We start from the raw sequence: 21,738 nt of genomic DNA, 5'->3' as shown, positions 1-21,738 counted from the left end.
TGAATGTTATAATTAAGCTTAATAGTCAAATATTTTGATTAAATTCTCTACTTCAAAATCAAACTAATTAACTCTTAATTATTCAATAATTAATTAGGACAAATAACTCTTAATTTTTTTATACTACTTGCACCTCCTCCCTTAAACTACTTGCACCTCATGTATAAAGAGCTCAAGCTTTATGTGTGTGACTCTGTAAATTATTAATTATTGGGGTAGCATAGCTAAATGATTGAACTCTTTAATCTTAAATGAAAATTAATCTTTATGATTGTTTAATCAAAATATTTTTGAAAAGTTGAGAATATACATTTACTACTAGAAACTCATTTGATATAATTAGTTGGATTGAAATACAATAATATGATATTATCTACTTTGAGTCAAAGCCTTCATGGTTTATTTTTGACTTTATCAAAAAAGTCTCATATCAATGGATATATCTTCTATCTTATAAACACATGATCTTCTCTATGTGTTTTCAATGTGGGACTTTGATTATAATCCTAACAATCTTCTCTTCAAATGAAGGACCACCATACTTCAATTGAGTCAGTTTGACGCTTGATCTCTTGATCCACCAAGTCCTCCTTGCCTCAATGTTCGATCCTTTTGATCCGTCAAGATTGTCTAGTATCCAATCTAACTGATCTACTATGACTTATTTACCTCGAGAGCTTATCATGGATTTTACTGGGAGCTCTCCTATCATTATTCCTATGGTTCAGACATCCCCTAGCTCTTTCATTTTTTCTGAGGTTTTCCACATAACTCCACATAGACCATGACTCTGATATCAATTGTTAGAACTGATGGAATCAACATATCTCCATATTGCCCACTTTTGGTCTCAATTTTCATGATTTTATTTTTGAACTTTACCGAAAAGGTCTCATATCAATGTAGATGTCTTCCATCTTATTAACTCATGATCTTCTTCGTATATTTCTAATATGTGACTTTGATTGTAATCTCAATAAAAAATACAATAGAACCCAGATAGGGAGATGATCGAAGAAGATAGAATGGGGTGAATAGTGAATGTCCCTAAATTTACAACTTAAATAAATTTGCTAATGACTTAGCCAGGTCAATTCAAATCAAAATGCAACTGAAAGAAAATAGAAGAAAGAAAAACTAACACATTCAATTTAACATGTTTACCTTGCCTTCATGTGTGTATTATGTTTGAGTGCTTGTGCCTCAAGTATACTCTGTCCATTCAACCACTAATTGACTGGATCATCAATTATGATAATCTTAATGGTTAAGTTTAACTAAGTTGAAATCTACACACACACTCTCTCTCTCTTGTTTAACTAAGTAGTTGACACTCATGGAATGAGGTGCACTAGAACTTCCAATGAATACCACAATATATAGCTAGGTACTTTGTGTCACAAAATAGTTTTCGAAATAAGCTCTCATCGACCCCACGCACCTTTGTATGTGCAAACTATGTCATACAAAAGAGAAGCTGAGAGTGTGAAACACAGTAGCCTGCCCATGCTACCTTTCCCCTTTATTTCACCACATCCAGATTCCAAATAAAGCTGACCAACCTTAGCTTTCTTTAGTTAACTCAAAACCAAAGTATGGTTTTCTCCATGAAGGATATACATATCACATCTCCAAAAACATTAATAGCCTATCTAGGTTTTATTTTTGTGTCTCCTCTTGTCAGCATCATGCCTGAAAGAACTATATTATATATATATCCTATTGAAAATCTAGCTATATGATCCAAGAGATGCTTTGAATTGTGCAGAAGAAGACAAGGGTTGGAAGTGGGGAGTAGTGGAATATGTGCTTTGGAGTATGGAGAATAGGGCTTGGATTCCAAGGCACACAAGGCGAATGGGAGAGGGATTTGAGCTAGCTAGGGTTGTCACTTACTCACTTAAAAAGGAGAGAGAGAGAGAGATGGGGAATAATATAGATATTGAGTAGGATGATGGCAGGGAGAAGAGTGAAGACTTGAAGCTTGTCACTTTGCTGCATGCTTTCCATCATCTTTTGTAGGGCAGGAGGTGGGGGGCCTTGTTGTCTGGAGATGAGTGCACTGCTTGTCATATATGGAGATGGGTGCAGTTATATTTTAAGCTTCTGAAACATAAAAGTGCTGGGGGGTTGCAAAAGATGACCAAAGTTAACTCTGAAAGAATCACTTTTGAGTGTTTTGACATAGAGCACAAGTTGAGGCTACAGTATGGAGGGCAACACACTTCAAAGTTTGGGGAGTTGAGGAAGGATATATATATAGTCGAATTTATCGTTTGAGATTTTGTTAAGAGGTCATTTTTGATGCCATAAGAAGCAAGTGTTAAGGGAGAATTATCAATTCTAGAATATATTTGACCCTTCTACCAAGAGAGAGCATCGATCGACATCATGATTCCATCCCTTAGGGGGCCGGTTAGAAGTGATTCTTAGTGTTGTCGATCGATCGATCGGCCACTTCTATACTTCAGTAGAGGATAAATCAATTTGGAATGTAAGCTTGATGCACAAGGAAGACTACTAGCTCCTTGTAGAGAATGTTGACATCACTATGTTTAGTAAAGCCGCAATTCTTGTGTCAAACAATAGAACCATATACGTTATCAACAACATCAAGAAATATCAAGAGAGGTATGTAAATAGGTCCACCGACATGACCTATCTAATCCATAGTAACGGCTACGGTAAATACATATTAAATCCGTTGATAGCTGACCACTTGCTTAAAGTGTGTAGTTCTCTGGGCTTGCTGGCCTGAGAGCGATGGACAGGTTCCTTCTGGAGATTGGCGACTGTGGCGGCCTTGCATTTTGGAGGAGACAGTGGACAGAGAGACACTGGCGGGCGACGGCTGCAGGTGGTGGCTGGGTTTACGGATGCACATGCTGATGGCGGGAGATGTTGGAGATGCTATGCCGAAGGATGTGACAGATGTTTGCGAGACTTGGTGTTGATGCATGCGGTCGTGGATGTCAGGTGGCTGAGCTTGACACATCCAAAGCTGGAGGGGCCATCTGACTGCAGATGAGGATTGACGAGGATGATAGTAGTGCCCGAGGCATCCGACTGACTGCTGGCGGTATCACTTGCTGCACCAGGAGGATGGCTTCACTACCTGCGGAGGATATGAGACATGGACATGTATTTGTATGCATGATAGAGTGAGCGACATAGAGATGGTTATGGTACTCATGTGAGCACATGTACAACATACCTTTGGCGGCTGCTCAAATCTAATAGTTCATCAGACATGACATGAGCTGATGTCATTGGAGCTTCTGTATTCTCATGCATTTTCTTTAATGATATATATTTACCCTTCATAAAAAAAAGGTATGTGAGAGTTGAGGTCGCCTCGGTAGCACATTTACAAAGAAATCAAATAAGAGTTGAATAGACAGATGTAGCTAATTGAATATATAAATACATGATTCTTTGAAGAAATGAGTGGTTAGCTTCAACTTCATGCTCTAGTCATACCGAATTATATTATACGATGGTCAACAATGACAGTGCCCCCTATCAATCTTGTGTTAGAACCTGAGGTTTTAATGTTATTTTGGTAGAAGTAGCAATTCTATCCTTGAGGGCATTAAACCTCACATAGGATATGCCAAGTTTGCTAGAGTTAGTCTCGAATAAAACTTGGGGGTCCAATGTGTTAGGACCTTAATTGTGAGCTATAGAGGGGAGTGGGTTGAATAAATCAAATCGCTTCATCTATCAGATTGGGCAACAGAAACTTGAAGCGAAGATACACTATAACACATACAAACTAACATATTAATTTTACTTAGTATCTATCTCTTTGAGACGACTAATCTAAGGGTCTACTTCTATCTCTCCACTTCTACTAAATTTTCTCCTTCTCGATCAAATCACGAAAGCGGAGAAACCTTCTTATAGCAAGATTACAACAATCTTACAAAAGTAATAGCAGAAAATACAAAGAAGAATAAGACTTTTATAATGATTTTGAAAGTGCTTCCTCTTCTTCAAAAGATTTGCTCCAAATTGAGCACTAAAGCACCAGAGAGCTTGTTAAGCACTAAAGCACAAATTCTTGAAATTTTGAATGTGAATAATAACCCTAAAATGGTTAGCTTTCACTTTTATATCAGCTCAGTTTTTTCATGAGACCATTCAATTGATTTCCTTTACCAATCGACTGATTTGGTCGATGATCAAATAACGGCTTTTAAACCTTTTAAAATCTTATTTGATTTTATTGATTTTTCAAATATTTATCGAATTGATTTGTCCATCAATAAAATGATATAGTCAATCGAATGATTAGTCGAATTGATTATCTCTTGTTTGCTTATGAACTAGAATAAGTCGATTGATAATCCTAATTAATCGAATCGATTCTCTTCTATTCACTTTTGAAACAACACCAGTCAGCTGATGACCTTGATCAGTCAACTCGATTTACTTTTATTCGGTTCTGATCAAAATCAATCAATTGATACATATAATCAATCGACTGATATTGAGTAAAACTATAGATCTTTGAAAAAACTTTGTTTCACATCAAAGATTGTCTTATTTTGATATTCGAGTCAAAAGTTATGACATTCAGAAGTTTGTTTTGTAGAAATTTTTCATTGCCTAACATTCAATCAACTTTGATCTGTCGAGATTTCCTCGTTGCTTAACATCTAATCAACCTTGACCTATCAGAACTTCATCGTTGCTTGACATCCGATCAACCGTGACCTGCCAAGACTTCATCGTTGCTTGACATCCAATCAACCTTGATCTATCGAGATTTCATTGTTGCCCAGCATTGGGTCAATCTTAACCTACTGGGACTTACTCGTTACCTGACATCTGGTCAACCTTGACATATTGAGATTTCCTCGTTGTTTGGGACTTCTTCGTTACTTTACATCCGACAAACTTGACCTGCTAAGACTTTTTTGTTGCTTTACATCCAGTCAACCTTGACCTGGCAGGACTTCCTCATTGCCTGACATTCATTCAACCTTGACCTGATGGGACTTCTTCATTGTATGTCAACTCTATGTTGGACTTCCAACCATCAAGTATTCGGTCAACCATGACTCACTTAGACTTTTCTCTTGTCAACTACCTGTTAGACATTCAATCACTAAGTGTCCAGTCAACTATGACTCATTTGGACTTTTCATCTCGTATCAACTCCATGTTGGATTTTCAACCGTCAAGTGTCTAGTCGACCGTGATCCACTTGCACTTTTCATATCTTCTCAAGTATTCGATCAACCTTGACCTACTTGACTTTTTGTTTAACTAACTTAACATATTGATCGACTATCAAGTATATAGTTAACCTGAACCTAATTGACATATCGACCAACTAACATATTGATCAAACATTAAAACTCCAACTCGAGTCAACTCGAATTTGATCAACTTAATCAACCTTGACTAAGGGGTCAATTGCACAATGGTCTAAAAGTAGCTCGCTCAATCCTATAATCGATTGGTCATGAATAGAGATTTGAAGGTTTAAATTAAAATTTTAAGTTATTTAACATTAGAAGTCTTTCCAACCAAACTTTTTGACACTTTAGATAGGGCCTTGGTCTTAATTAAAATGCAAGTGAACCGACCATTAGGGTTTAAATCTAACTAATTATGAATAACTAAAGCTATTTCGATCATAACAAACTACATAAATGGAACATTTTCGGACTAAACTCACTTTTGTTGGATCAAATGGCTATGTTAAAAGGGGTGAATAAACGATTATAAGTTCTTACTAAAACACACACTTAAATTTAACTTTAGATAGAAGTGAGCATGTGTGATTGGTTAGAATTATCAAAATTCAAAATGCAATACAAATATACACAAGATAAGATAACATGCTAACACTAAGATTTAACGTAGTTTGAAAACTTCTCGTTCTACATCGTCTATGACATACGATTATTCCACTAATCTATCCCTTTACAAGAGGCAATGGGGCAAGCCTCTAAAATTTTAAGTTCACTCCTCTAAGATATCAACCTCTATGTGAGCGATAGTTACCAAGAGGTGTATATTCCTGAAGTCGACTTGGAGATGAGGTTATTAATTAAGAGGTGTAACCCTCTAACTCTATTATTTTTGGAAATTAATTCTCAACTAATCTAAAATTAAGGATCACATTAGTATAAAAGTAGCTAGAGATTCCTAACTAATTCTATGAGCAATTAAACATTTTACATGTTCTCAAGCTTGTGATGATCCATCAAAGCAAAGGTCGAATCCATTAATAACTAACAAATCGAATCGATCGAAGATTATATTTTCCAAGGGAAAGAAGTTAAAGAAAGACATGGAAGCAGGCTGAAAGATGAAAAGAGCTCCTGAAAGCTGAGAAAAGCTTGTTGGCTTCACTTTATCACAATGACTCCTTTTCAACTAAGACTACAATTCCAAGCATCAGTTTTTTGCAAGTTGCCACTGAATTGTGTTGGAAAAGGCTGTTCGATCGAACATGTTTCTTCTTTCTCAGGTGCATGCCTTCAGTTCCTGCAGATCGATGTCGATCCGGCCGGGGCCGATGGCGGCGGGGCCCGTTGCACTGGCCATCTTCGTACTGCTTTGCTTTGCTTTCTCCGACCTCACTCAGTTCCTCACTCACCTTTGTAAGGGTAGTGTTAATATGGAAGTTGGTTTAGCACAATTAATGTTAAATTAACGATGGCAATTAATACTGTAATCATTGAAGTGTTGACTGCTGTTTCCACGCTGGTTCCTGTTTCCTCGCTCAGCCTTTCCCACGCTTCCCCTGCCAACTGTTAACGCTCATCATGATCGATTTGTTCTGACATACCAATCGATGCAAGTTTAGAAATCTATCTCTTCTCTTCTCTCCTCTTCAATCAAAGTTTAAAAAGCTCAAGCTCTCTCAGAAGATTCAGATATCTAAAATCCGATAATCCGTTAAGACTTGGGAACATATCACTAGACTATGAAAAAGTGGAATCCATCACTCAAACGGTTCCACACGATCAGTCTCACGATCATGTGTAAAGAGGTAAATCGGAAAATTACAACTGGCCACTACGAGGAGGGTATTATCTCAGCTTTATTCAGATTCAACCTTTCTATTTTAATAAGTCTATCTCGTAATCAACTCAATTTATATGTCTTAGAGATATTCATTTCTTTCTCAGTTCAATATTGATTTGATGGTTGGAGGAGTCATATCAAAAATAACTTATTTTTTTCATGTATATATGAATTCTAAGTCATTTTTTATTTGTTTAAGAAAAAAAATTTAGAATATCAATTATTCCTGCAAAGTTTTTATTTCTAATATATAAAGAATAGCTAATTATATTCTTAGTTTGTTAGAGAAATAGTCTTTCATTTTTTATCATGTTGGATAATTTTTTAAATCAAATTTAAATCTATAATATTTTGTGTAATTATATTGTTCGCTCACAAGCTTTTATATAGTATTTTTATAAATTTATTATATTATCTAATAAATATATTTTTATTTTATTATATTTAATTTTGATTCGTGTTCAAATTAAGATTTGAATAATTCTAACCTAATTAAAATTTGAAATATAAATTGAAACTACTTGAATTTCATTTTAAATTGAGCTCGAGCTAGATTATTTGTATTTCAAATTTAATTATTCAAATATTACACATTTTTCGAGCTCAAATTTAATTATTAATATTTTATACTATTCAACTCGATTCGATTTTTTTTGAACCCCTACTCTTGATACTAAGGTCGTGTACGAAGGATGTGTTAATTAGGGCAAATCCAAAATTACAATAAAAAATATAATACGTACAGAATTTCAAAATAAGTTCCTACAAGTTCATGGACGCTTCCTCTCCTTATGCTTTAAGAGAGTTAATTATTGCCCCCCCCCCCCCCCCCCCCCCCCCCCCCCCCGAGACTACGGTGCAATGATAGAGCGTCTGTTCAGTTTCTTAGACATCTAAGGATCGACTTCCAATTACGGTGAATTGTCAAACGAATTTCTCTTGATGGACGGTTGATCTAAGAACACCGGATTGTTTTGTTGTCCGTTGTGAGTGCTTCCTGATTTACTTTGATGACTGATGAAAAATTTTCGTAGGATTGAACCGATCACTCCGGAATTAGTCAGCCCAAATGGCTATATAATTAATTATTTTTTAAAAAAGATTAATTATTCTTGTCCTCTGGCACAACTTAGCGACAAGATACTTGGCGGCACAAAGAGGAACATCCCGGGTAAATTCTCAATAAGGGTCATTATTCATCATGATTAATTCTCAAAAAATCTGACTACAAGTGTCTTTGTGATTTTGAATTTATCCGATGGACAAATTAAGGAGGAAGATGATCATCCACTCTAGGACTAGTCAAACACTAGATATCAGGATTATAAAAAAAGTTAATTATTCTTATTTATGAATCAATTATTTCAAAGTAAATTGTTCTAATTAATAATAAATTTAATTTAAATAATTAATTTATTTGGCAAAATTAGAGAGAGCTCAATTAAAAAATTAAGGGTTCATTTGTGCAATTATTAATAATTTGTAATTTATATTTTAATGGATCTAAATTATTTTTTAATAGTTGAAAAAATTAAATTAGAGAAGTAGTGGATTAGAAGATTATTGAAAGTCAATTACATGTTGCCATTAACATTACACATTTATTTATTTATTTATGCTACTTTTATTTGTTATGAGAATTTCATATCATAGAAGTTGCATGGGCCTGGGCCTAGGCTTGGGCTTGGGCTTGGGCCTCAGCTTGTTTCTTTGAAATTCCTTTAAAGGAATATTTTTATGGATGAATATTTTCTTTATTGTAAAGCTTGAAAGTCTTAGTTTGAGTGAAAAATATTTTTTTAAAAAAATATTGTCAATTGAAAGAAGAAAAATTGGGAAAAAAATGTGGTTTCAAATTTAAATAACTATTTATTAGTATTTTCCTTTTGGTATTATATTGGTTAAATATGGAAATTTCATGAGTCTGTATTTCTATATTTATCCTATAAATTAATTCTTAAAAAACAATAAATTATTGATAATGTTATCATTGTCAATGTCTTTTAAAATTTTTAAGAAATAAAGATTACTCTTAAAAAATAGTCACAAGTAATTATAAACAATGGAGAAACTTTATTTTAAAAACATTTTTTTTAATTTTTGATAATTATTTTATGCCAAACACATGTTTTTTATTTCATAAAAAGAGCTTAAATTCATTTTTTATTTAAAACTTATAGAAAAATGTCTATATATATATCATGTCCACTTTAGCAATCAACTAATAATTTATGCCAATTTTTTTATAGTTATATTAACAATTATGACTTCTCGAGATGTAAATGAATTTGAGTAAATTTGAGTGTTTAGTTTGATAAAAATTACTAATTTATTATTTGAGTCAATTACATGTGACATGGTCATTGCAACCACCTTGTCACCTAGTAGTGGTTCGTAGTTAGTTTTTATTTTTATTATTTTATATATTTTTAAAAAATAGTATATATATATATATATTTTTTTTTTTGATCCCATGTAAATTTTTTCATCGGTCATTAAGATAAATCGTGAAGCATAGATGAATTTTAACGGATGATTCAATGTCATAATTTTTTAAACTCCTAAACCATTAAGACTTTGGGATATCTAGACACATACTTTGGAAAATATTTTATACATGTTTATTACCGGCCTCAGCAAGATCAAGTGAGTTAGGAGAAAAATATCCTTTCTTGTTTATATAAATTTCTATGATTTATGATTGTGGAATATACCTTTTTACCATTCTGTACAAATAAAATATGCTATTGGTACAAAATGATAAAGAGGTGTATTTCATTTTCTTCGTCCATAAGTTTCTGATTCTTCCGCGCGGAGTAGAGCAATTTGGTAGCTCGCAAGACTCCAGTAACCTTGAGATCACGGGTTAAAATCCGATCTCCACAACATAAAAATATTTAGGAAGGGGCGCCAAAAAAAAAAAAAGGATATATGTGAGATTTGAATACTCATTGTGAATGTGTTTTATTTTTTATCATCGTATCGTATCTTGGGGGAGGCAGAGCTAATAAAAAGTTAATATGTTATAGGTCAGATTTGAATTCTCGTTATTTAACTAATCCATTAAAAAAAAAGTTAATGTTATTTATTATCATTTCATTTGTTATCATTTCAGCAAAAGATGAAATCCATCATCCTAACGGCTCCACACGATCGGTCTCATGATCATATATGAGAAGGTAAATTAAAAAATTGTAATTGGCCACGATGGACAAGAGTATTACCTTGACTTAATTGAGATTCAATTTTTGTCCACTTCAACAACTCTGCTTCATCATAACCAACTTAATTTTGTCTCGAAGACATCTTATTTATTATCATTGCATCATATCTTGGGGTAGGTAGAGCTAATAAAAAGTTAATATGTTACAGATCATGAATTAAATTTTCGTTGTCTAAATAATCCGTCTGAAGTTATATTTTACTGTTGAGATGGCAAATGGGTACATAAACTAAGGACAAAAATGCATAGTGCCTACTTTAGTAAGGAGTGAGAAAAAGAGAGTAGCCCCCAGGGGCGTGGCGCACTTAGTAACCGTATTTCCTCTTCATAGGTCACTTCCATGGTTCGATTTCTCCGGGGTGCGTCTCATTGGGTTTAATGTCTGGGGCGTGGCAGTCGGCTGTGCTGGTCGGGCACGTGGATCCCAATTTGGTAATGCACTGGAATGTAGGTGCCAATGAATCCTCCTGATTTACCCTCGCTGGCCGGTGGGGACTCTAGTTGAAGGCCGTGGGACAGGACCGGTCAGTCAAGGGGACTAGTTGGTGCCAGTGCCAAAAAATAAAAAAAAAAAAGAGAGTAGATATTCCGGACGTGAAGAAGGTTAGAGAAGTCAGGGCCCTCCGAGGAATTGGGTCTGTGATGGATCGATCCTCACAGCCCCAAACAGTCGCCCACTGACTTCCTCCTCCACTCTGATCTCCTCTCTCTCTCTCTCTCTCTCTCTCCTTTAATTTTGATGACATAATAATTCTTTCTATGAGTTTTCCTGCCTGCCCTGCTACAAAACTACAAGCAAGCATGCCGCACAGGCACAGGAAAGTGCATGCCTCATCGACTTTAATTTATCCATGTCACGTCCAATCCGCAAGGCATGCAGCTCCACTGTGCCACGGCATGTTTACAGGACAACAGCAACATCCACGAAGAGAAGAGAGGAGGAAGAAGAAGAGAAATTATAATCCTAAACAACTATATATACTTTGTAGAGGAAATAACCAATTAATTCTTAAGATATAATTAAATTAATTATTATAAAATAGATTTATTAAAATAGATAAAAAAATTAAATTTTAATAATACTATTAATTATAATTTTTTTATTTATTTCTTCATAAATGATCGTAGAATCGACCGTATAGAATCATTGAATAATAAATTTTACCTTTTATTAAGATAAAACAATTAGTTAGCAATCATTGGTGTGTTGTGCATGGCTTGGTTAGGTTATAAGTTCTAGTTTAGTTGATGCTCTATGTATAACGACTGTTAGGAGAGTCATTTGAAAGAATAAATTTAATTAGAGGTGAGTAAAATTTTAATTAAATAAAAATAATTTGTTGAATATTCGATTTAATTTGAAAATTTTTAATTAGGCTAATTTAGAAATTTAGTTTTGTTTTTAAATTAATAAAAATTTGATTATTTTGATTTATTCGGTTTAATCTCGATTATAAAACTTTAGAATTTGGTTACACCAATTAAATCAAATTGATTTTTTTATAAAATTTTAAACTGCTAATAGTCAACTGATGTGTTATAATTAGTCAACTGATCATAGCCTAGATTTATAACAACTTGAAGAAATATGTAATCGAGTGGCATAGTCAATTGACGTCCACAAATTTAGCATAATAAATTTAAATATCGACTGAGATAGTCAATTGGATACATAGCAGTCGACTATTGATGAATGAGTGATCCACTACTGATAAATGAGGGATTCGATAAATTATCATTTATTTTTTGAAAAAAAGTTGAATTAATTCGGTTGGTTATCAAATTAATTAATTCTATATCAATTTTAATCGAATTTAATGTCTGCCTTGCATCTTCTAGCCACCTGTTCTCCTAAGTCCACCTCCCTCCTCCTGAGCTTGTCACTCTCGTGTATCCATGTCTTCATTTGCCTTGCATTTGATCTCTTAATTTGCCCGATTTTTTTTTTTTTTGCCAAGAATCCGACCTTCAATCTCTTTAAACTTTATTTTCTTGTATCAGATCACATGACCTACGAGGACCTTTTCTACATACTTAATATGAAGGTGAGATACCGCATTATCTACCTTAACTTAAATACTGTCAAACATCAAAACTACATATTTGAGGTACGATTGCACCAACACAAGGAAGAAAAAATATTCTTTATGAACTTATATTGATCTCTTCATCATTCTTATCAATAGGAACTTCAAATATTTTAGTGAGGACCACCAAAATTTTGAAGTCCATGATTAAGTAGCAGTCTATTCTTAACTTCTAATATGCAAATTGATTTCGTCAAAGAATTGAGATGGTGTAGTGCATTGTTCCTCTTGTGTTGCACTACAAAGATGTTTATCTATATATTGGAGCACCATCTCTAATACCATTTGTTAGGACCGAATGTGATAGCATATCGAGTCCTGCTAGGGGGGTAGGGATTGAATAGACAATGCCTCAATCAAAATTCTCATGCAAAAACAAAGACAAATAAAATGTTGATATTCAAGGGTACTCATAAGTGTTTATTTGTGTCAAGATTTAAAAATATGCAAAGAAAATAGATAAATACAAGTAGCATACACTCATTAACATGGAGATATAATATGGTTTAGAGGATTTGGTCTTAATCCATGGCCGATGACTCATCTGATGCGTCAATCCCAAAATATTTTCCTAGCACCACACTATCACAAGAGGTACTAGTATTCTTAACTTGTGTAGCAAGGATTGTTGTGTTCTCATTTTTTAGATGATACTACAATGCTAAGGCTTGAAATTTGCACTAAGGCATGAAGCACATCACACGGAAGATATTGTCGAAATTTTATCAATAGTAGTTTTTCTCCTATAATGAGCTTAGAATTGTGTCGTTCTTTCAACCGATCGAATCCTACCTCTTTCATGACGGACTAGTTCAATGTGTCTTTTGTGTGGCACATCACTTCTCCTTGGAATTCCTCTTAATGTTTTGGTAGGCAAGTTCATATTTAATAAAAGGTGAAATTTGTCATCTCAACTGTTTCACGCGATCGGCCCTACAAAAGCAAGCTCTATACAAGCTAACTTTTGGTGGTGAAATCATAGAAACCCTATCAAATCTCCGATAAGGTTTTCACAAATTATGGATGTTTCCCCGAAAAGGAAGAACAACAAACCCACCACAACTCTCTTTAGTCTTGGTTCCTTGAATGAAGTGTGAGCTAGCACCAATCCCTATTCTCTCTGGTAGGAACTATTCCAACTGTACCATCCTCCCAATGAACAATCTCTACACCTTTCAATATATCATCTTCTTCACTCAGTTGTGAGTGCACACATCCATTTCACACACCATGTGAATTTCTTTTTTTTTTTTTTGCATTTTGATAATTCAAATGTTTTAGAGATAGATAACCTTTTTATGGTTCGCTTAATGAAATAATTTTCAATCATCCTAGTAAACATATATCATGTAAACCCTAGGGATCTTCATTCATTCATCACCTGAAATCATTGATAGCTGCAAAGTTTGGATGAAGATTAGGAATACTAATGATTAGGATAGTGGCGATTAATTAATGCCCCTGCAAGCTTGTGATCACATGCTGCTATCAGTGTCCCCTTGGTTTGCATGATCAGGATGATCGCCAGGGTTGCAGCTGCCGGAGAAGCTGCCGGCGTCGGGCCAGGGATCGAGCAGCCCGGGAGGCGGAGATAGTGAGGCAGCTCCTCCGTTGCGAGGTCTGGCGGCGGCGAAGTCGGTCGTGCAGTAGGCGAGGGCAGCGGGCAGCGGAGGAGGCGGCGGCGGGGGCGGCATGCCGATGGGGACGTCGACGTTGCAGGCGTAGCGGAGCAGCTCTTCGTTGGCGGCCTCGAGCTCCTTGTGGAGGCGCTGGACCTGGCGCTGGAGGACGGAAATGGCGCCGACGCAGCCGTAGACGGGGTCCTTCACGCGGGCCTCCGCCTCGTAGGCCAGAGAGTTCACGGCGTCCTCCCTCTGGTGCGGCGGCAGCTCGTTGAGCAGCTTGGTGACGTTGCTCGCGCCGAAGATCTTGTGCACGTTCGCGAACTTCTGCGGCTCCTCCGGCGGGAAATATGGCGCGAAGATGCAGCCCGGCATGCACTTCCTCCGCAGGAACTTGCAGGCCGCGCATGGCGAACCGGACGACGACGCCATCAACCCTTAAAACACACATCCATCAGAGCTTCAACATCAAACTCACAAAAAAAAAAAAAAAAACTTGTGCAAAGATTAAAAAATTATTTCTTTGATGATTCTCAGTAGCTTGCAGCTTTGCATGCCACGGTATATCTTTAGAAGCTCATGGCCCTCATGATTAGGGTTACGATTATTTTTTTAACCTAGAACTCAATTATCTAGTGGGAGGGGGAGGGAGGAGAAAAGGGAAAGGTACAGAGGAAGGAAATTAAGTCCTGGAAATGATCCATCTCTGCGACTGTAGAAGACCGTAAAGTGAGGAGAAGAGAGAGAAGGTATACATACCTCTGTGAGATCGATCTGCTAGATCCTTTTCCTCAGTCTGAGCTCTCTCTTCCAGCAGCTGCAGCAGCAGTGGCAGCTCTGATCGGTTCTTCCAGAGATAAAAACCAACAGCAGTCACGAAATAGATCAATAATAAATAAAAGAGTAATTTTTCTCTCTTTTTTGTTGTTTTTGGGAGATTTTGATCCGTCGAAAGTTAAAGAGAGAGAGAGGACCAAATCCTTGACTGGATTGTGGAAGGGTAGCTACTGGTGAAAAGTACTGCACAGCATGAAATAGGGGGGGAAAGAAGCATTATGTGGGAGAGGAAGAAAATGGATAGTACGCGGTAAAGTTGAATGTATCTTTTGTTTTTATCATGCTCAATAGAAATCTGTAATAGAAAAAGATGAAATCTTACAAGAGAACTCAATGATCAAGATCATGATCTTTTTTTTCCATGGCCTTGGCCTAGCTAGCTAGTATATATAGTATAGTAGTCTCATTTCAGTCTAGCATGGAGTAGCAACATGTGTTTGTAGGGGTGAACTCAAGCTTTAACTAGGCCAAATTGGGTAGAGAATTGGGCGAATTGGGTTGAGTTTGATCGAAGTAAATACAACTTGACCAAAGTGTAGGTTCATGGGTCGATGATGATATCGGTATTGAGCTCATTCAATTCGCATTGTGATAATTTGGAGGGTAACGATAGGTTAATTTGAGACATATGTGCGTGGCTCAATCCTTGGCATAGCTAGGGCAAACACCCATATAGGTACCAACTACGTCAACCTGTGGGGGATGTTCTATAAGTCTTTTATGGTCATTATTGTATATATAGGTTCTCTCTAACATTGTCAATGTGATGGTTTCTTGAATAGTATGGCTCCATCTATTTTCCCTCTACTTGCTTTGATGCTATACTTAATTTAATAGTTTTCGCCACTTCTATTGCTCATCAATAACTTTGCATTACCAAGTTAGGGCATTTAGTCCATAAATTGTGCACACCCTAAATCACCATATATAGTTAACTTCTTAAATGGCTCTATTAAATTATTCCGGATTAGCTTTGCTAATCTAAACTTGTTTTAGCTAGACTATTTCCTTGTCCAACTTTGAGCCCCTCCTCACTTGATTTGAACTTAACTCGGTTAAATTTCTTCATTTAGTTTTTCTATTACAAGGAAATCTAGTGGAACAATCATGACATATTTATATATTTGTTCCTTAGGCAACTTGAGTTAAAGTAGATGGAATTAATTAGGATGATAAAAAAGAATGGTTGGGCAAAGGGACAGGCAAATGGGTTGAACAAGTTAGGTGGTCAATTGAATGGATCATATATTGGTTGGTTGATTACGTTCATCAAACAAATCAAACTAAGAAGATTGGTTAGGTTGATCATGTTGGATAATCTTGCTTCTTTCAAGATTATTATTGTCAAATTACAAGGAATAATTTGAATTATTTTTTTAAAAAAATTAAATCAAACTTGTATGTCAAGATGGCTTGAGATGTTGAACTCAAACTATCAAGATGGGTTGGTTAGGCCAAACTACTAAGTTGTCCGAGCTTCTAGGGAAGGCTGATCTGCCAGAGATGTTGTTGAGTGACTCGACCTGGTCAAGCTTTTGAGTGGACTGAGCTACTGGTGGTTCAAGTGCACCGAGTGGGCCTAGCTTCCAAGGGACTCGAGTGGGCCTAATAGCCGAGTGACTCGAGCAGTCTAGCTCCCGTGTGACCCAAGGGGGCCGAGATGGATGGTTGGGTAGAGAGCTTCCGAACAGGAGGCTGATCAAAGTTGTGCCAAACTACCGAGCCAAAGGCCAAGATAGAGGTGCTGAGCGAATAGGCAAGATCACCATGCAGATTGGACTGCTATGTATGAAGTAGGGCTACCATGTAGGAAGCAAGGCTGCTAGACGAGAGGCAAGATTGTCAAGTAGGAGAAGAGTTAAGCACTGTCGAGGCTGGTGTTAGACATATGCAGTTTCTTTAAAATAGATTCATCCCATCCGGTAGTACTTCGAGGTCACGATGAATGTTTGTTTCCCATGATACAATGGCACGATCACGTACACAACCAAGCAGTTCGTGGAGAACCGAGCATGCACCCGAATGCTATTATAGAAACGCTGTTGAGCGAAATGCACGACAGAGAAGAGATTTTGGAGGGATGAAAGCGGATGGAATGTTGCTACTTGTCTTTTCTCTTTTGCCTGAGGTTATAGCCTCCGTATATAGGAGCTCCGACAATCGACTGCAATGAATGGTCAAGTAATGGTTATTCAATTCTTCCACCTGCTCGAGTAGTAACACTAGCCGCCAGCCATCAATGGTCAGTCATTTTAGTTGGGCAGTTACAAATTCATCATTAATGTCCAACCATTTCAGATTCACATGTTAATGCATGCGTTATATAATTGAGTCGGCAGGAAAACTATTTCGGGTGCAAAATATAGGTTGATCCATTTGGGCAAGTTCTTGCCCCGACCAGTCTGACATTTGACATGCACAAGTCGCTCACTCGTGAGTCAAGTGAGTCTAGTGCAATTTGAGCCTTAGATCTACACACCCTTATCGAGCACAAGCGTGAGAGAGAGTCTGTCACCTATATATGTTCACAACCTCATAGTCACAAAACTCTCGAGCGGGTAAAAAAAATGCTCATATTGGAGTCTCTTCCATCATTTTCCATTCATATTTTTTCCTACAATCCTCCACATGAATATAAATAGGGTATGTAATAGCATTCAATAGTTGAGTCTTGTATATAACAAGTAAGTTTTATCTTTTGACCCTTCCCTTGTGAAGACATATTTACTTACATAGCTGATCAGTAGACGTTGAACTTTTCTATCGTTTATATAAGCATTTACATATGTCACCTAAGACTCCCTTGATATAATTTAATTGTCAAGGATGTGTTTATTCTTGGCCATGAACACGCTTAATTCTGTGAGAGATTTTAAGAGTTGTGTATTTCAATTTTTTTCAAAGCAACCCCACTTTTATCTCACATAGGTGATCTCTCAAGAGTAATCTACATTACTCCAGTAAATTATTAAAAATCATATGCTTAACCTTTGTCCTTGTTGCCTAGCATCCGATCAACAATAACTTGCCAGGACTTTCATCATCACCAAGTGTCTGATCAACCATGATCCACTTGGACTTCTCATCTCATGTCAAGTGTTTGGTCCTCTATGATCCACTTAGACTTCTCATCTCATGTCAAGTATTTGATCCTCCATGACTTACTTGGACTTCTTCTTGCATGTCAAATGTGTTAGTACCGATGCAATCAAAATATCTCCACAATGGTATGATATTGTCCACTTTGGGCCTAAGCCCTCATGGCTTTGTTCTTGGGCTCTCTCCAAAAGGCCTAATACCAATGGAGATACTTTTCATCCTTTTAACCTCATGATCTTTTCCATGTACTTTAGATGTAGGATTATGTTTGCACCCTTGCAACCCAACAATCCCCCATTCAAACAAAGGACCACAGACCCCTCTCAACTGAATCCTCGACCCACCAGGACTTTTTGCCCCTCGGTCCACCCGACCTACTAGGACTTCCCACCTAGCCACAGCTAGGACTTTTTTGCCCCTCGGTCCACCCAACCTACTAGGACTTCCCACCTAGTCACAACTAGGACTTTTTGTCCCTCGATCCACCCGACTTACTAGGACTTCTCACCTAGTGTTTGGTCCTCTTGATTCAGACACGGGAGTACCCACTTCCTTTGTTTAAGGTTCAAACCACATGGTTAGATCTGGATCATGGCTCATCCGGCGGTTAGTTCGGTGAAGAGCGATCTCACTCTGATACCACTTGTTAGTACCGATGTAATCAAAATATCTCCACAATGGTATGATATTGTCCACTTTGGGCCTAAGCTCTCATGGCTTTGTTCTTGGGCTCTCTCCAAAATGCTTCATACCAATGGAGATACTTTCCATCCTTTTAACCTCATGATCTTTTCCATGTACTTTAGATGTGGGACTATGTTTGCACCCTTGCAACCCAACAAAATGTTCGATCCTCTATGACTCACTTAAACTTTTTATCTCGTACCAAGTGTCCAATCCTCCTTTGTTACCATCAAGTATCTGGTCAACCTTGACATACTTGACATCTAACTAATATATTGATCAAACATCTAAACTCAAACTCAACTCAACTCGAGCTTGATCAAATTGGTCAACCTTGACCTGAGATCAATTACACCAACATCTACAAATCTTATTTTTCTGCCCTGATACAGAAAACCCTTTAAGTTGCTTCATGTAGATTTTCTCTTCTAACTCTCTATTTAGAAAAGTCATATATACATCCATTTGATGTATTTCTAAATTTTATGGAGTGACAATAGCCAACAATACTCTAATTGAAGTTATGATCTCGATACCAAAGAATACGTATCAAAATAATCAAGACATTAACATTGTTGGTAATCTTTAATTATCAATCTAGCCTTGTAATCATGTCATCTGATTTTATTTTCCTCTTGAAAATCTACTTGAACTTAATGGTTACTTTTTTGGAGGAAGATCTACAAGTTTTCAAGTGTGATTTTGTAAGATAAAGTCAATTTTAAATGCAATTGCCTCTTTCCATTAAAGTCTCTCATAAGAGCTTACAACTTTTGAGTAACATTGAGATTCACTTTCGAGCATGAAAATGATAAAATCCATTTTGAAGGATTTTTCCACCCAAGCTCTTTTACTTCGTTTGAGCTCAACTTCAACTGATTCATCTGCTTCTTCTTTTTCTTATGGTTCAAATGTTCATTTTGAGGAGCTTGCTTCCTCTCAAATTTTATAGGGAACATGTTCGAAGAATATAACATTTCTCAATTCAATAATCAAATTCTTGTGTATCTGTGGTATTTAAGACTCATACACAAGAAAACAATAAGCATTGTTGTTATGTCCATATTCAATAAATATACAATCTTTGGTCTCAACTTAATCCTTTTCAGATTATGCACCAAAACCTTTGCAAGACAACCACACACTCGTAAATATTTATAAGATGACTTTCTTCCATTCTACAACTCATAAAGGTTCTTATATATTTTCTTTCAAGACTCCATATTCAAAAGGTAATTAGTTGTATACAACTTTCCCTTCCCTTTACTATAGCAATTCAGAGTTTAATAGAAAAACATTCATCATCTCCTTCAAAGTGTGATTCTTTCATCATCTGCTTGAGATCGTAGCCTCCTTATTAAGACCAAATTGTCCAAAATCCTTGTCTATGTTTGGACAATGTCTAAACATATTGTCCAAAATCACAACCCTTATTCTATCAAGACCAAAATTGAGTTTGATTGCACCAACATTATATTGTGAAATTAAATTTTCTCCTTTGGATTACTTCAAATGAATATTGATAAAGTATTCATAAAATCTAAGTTTAACATCTCACTAGTTTTCATCATGTTAAAATTAAAATCCTTCATGTTAATCCTTTTCCACAGAAAGAGAATGCTCACTTGTGCTTCCCTGAAAATGATTCTTTTAAGAAGTATCCATTGATCTTACTATCCATTCTCTTGGTACTTGCTTGAGACCCCATAGTTGGAATTGATTGAGACCCCATAGTTGGAATTGATAGTCTTGTGATTGTTCAACATAAACTTTTCATAATTTTCTAATTAGAAATGTAAGTTACTAGGCTTCTGGTTCAAATTATTGAACAACACGAGCAGCATTAACAAATCGAATAGCCTCCACTCTAAAAAAAAATTGATAAATCCCAGTTAGCCCCATTGACTATTTCTGGGGGCGACCGGTCCGGCCCCACGGAAGTTTCCCACAGGCCACCAAGGTAAATCGGGAAGTGCACGCAGTGGCCAGCCCAAACGACGTCCAGCATCCTTTGATTGCGCTCTCCATTTGGAGGAAAATTCCTACAAATACGCCGTAGCTGGGGATCGAACCGCAGGTGCTTGGGTGACAACCTGGATGTCCTACCGCGGCACCATTGCCCCGGGACGAATAGCCTCCACTCTATCAACTAGAGCAAAAGTATCAATGAAGTTTATTTTGAATTATTGAGATTACCCTTTTGTGATGAGTCTTACTTTCTGTTTTTACATGGAGTCATCTATGACATGGAGAAGGCATGGGGTGCTTTAGTTCAAATAACCATGGCCTTAATTTTCGACTATCGGCGAGGATGTTTAGGGTTGCAAACTACTCTTGAGCGTACTACCACTACATCATTGACTGCTTAACTCATCATCCTTTTGTTATCAGAATTATACAAATCTGAGAAAGAGCCACAACATGTACATGAACTGTCCTAGGGAGCAAACATTCATCTGCCTCCCTTATTCCCTGAACCCACCCTAGCTACTGCATTATGGAGCAGTGGGAGCCCACTATATGAATTTCTTTCGAGCAAAGCAGGAATTCATGCCCCCACCCACATGACCAATCCACAGGTCCTTCATGTCTGAGCTGACAGCAGCAAGCTTTGGTCCATCTCTTCCATGGATTCTTGCACTTTCATGCCATTTGATTATATTTCAGCTGCTGATCAGCACTTGCCATTGCTTGGTCTAGTCAAAAGCTGCATGGGTCTTGTTTCACCTCTTGGATTACATGTTTTACTGCTTGTTTCATATATACAGTGTAGCAGTAACAGGAATAGGAACAGGAATGAGAATAGTAACTAGTCAGATATTGCATCAAGTAGATTGTGACTGGATGGCGTCCATGCCCCTGTTGCATGTTTTTGTAGGTTTGATGAAGACTAGGTGATAAAAGATAGTTTGGTACATGAAATTCTTATTAATACAGGATCTTCGAAAAAGAGATTGGATCATATTGAGTTTATTGTAAGCAATTTTATTTTATATTTTTATAAGAGGGTATTTCAATGACTCGAATATGTGATCTCAAAATCATATGGTAGTGACTTTACGGTTGTGTCAAGATTTTCCTCATATTGCATTGTTTCAATAAAGAGAAAATGTGTAACCTTAATTGTGTTGTAGGCTCA

The 21,738-nt window shown here is 36.6% G+C and overlaps 1 protein-coding gene across 1 annotated transcript; it reads right to left on the bottom strand.

Annotated features, from left to right (window-relative positions):
• Window positions 1–13,666: 13,666 nt before the first annotated feature.
• Window positions 13,667–14,500, bottom strand: LOC141824825 (LOB domain-containing protein 25-like). The gene has a single exon (XM_074712158.1). It carries the CDS (start codon window positions 14,409–14,411, stop codon window positions 13,833–13,835), a length of 579 nt encoding a protein of 192 aa, XP_074568259.1. The 5' UTR covers window positions 14,412–14,500; the 3' UTR covers window positions 13,667–13,832.
• Window positions 14,501–21,738: the final 7,238 nt, after the last annotated feature.

Source organism: Curcuma longa, chromosome 3, assembly GCF_044706935.1.
Source record: "Curcuma longa cultivar G26 ecotype Majalengka, Jawa Barat chromosome 3, ITB_CL_G26_1.1, whole genome shotgun sequence".
Classification (NCBI taxonomy): Eukaryota; Viridiplantae; Streptophyta; class Magnoliopsida; order Zingiberales; family Zingiberaceae; genus Curcuma; species Curcuma longa.
The sequence above is the reverse complement of the archived record's forward strand: the minus strand, read 5'-3'. Positions and strand labels throughout refer to the sequence as shown.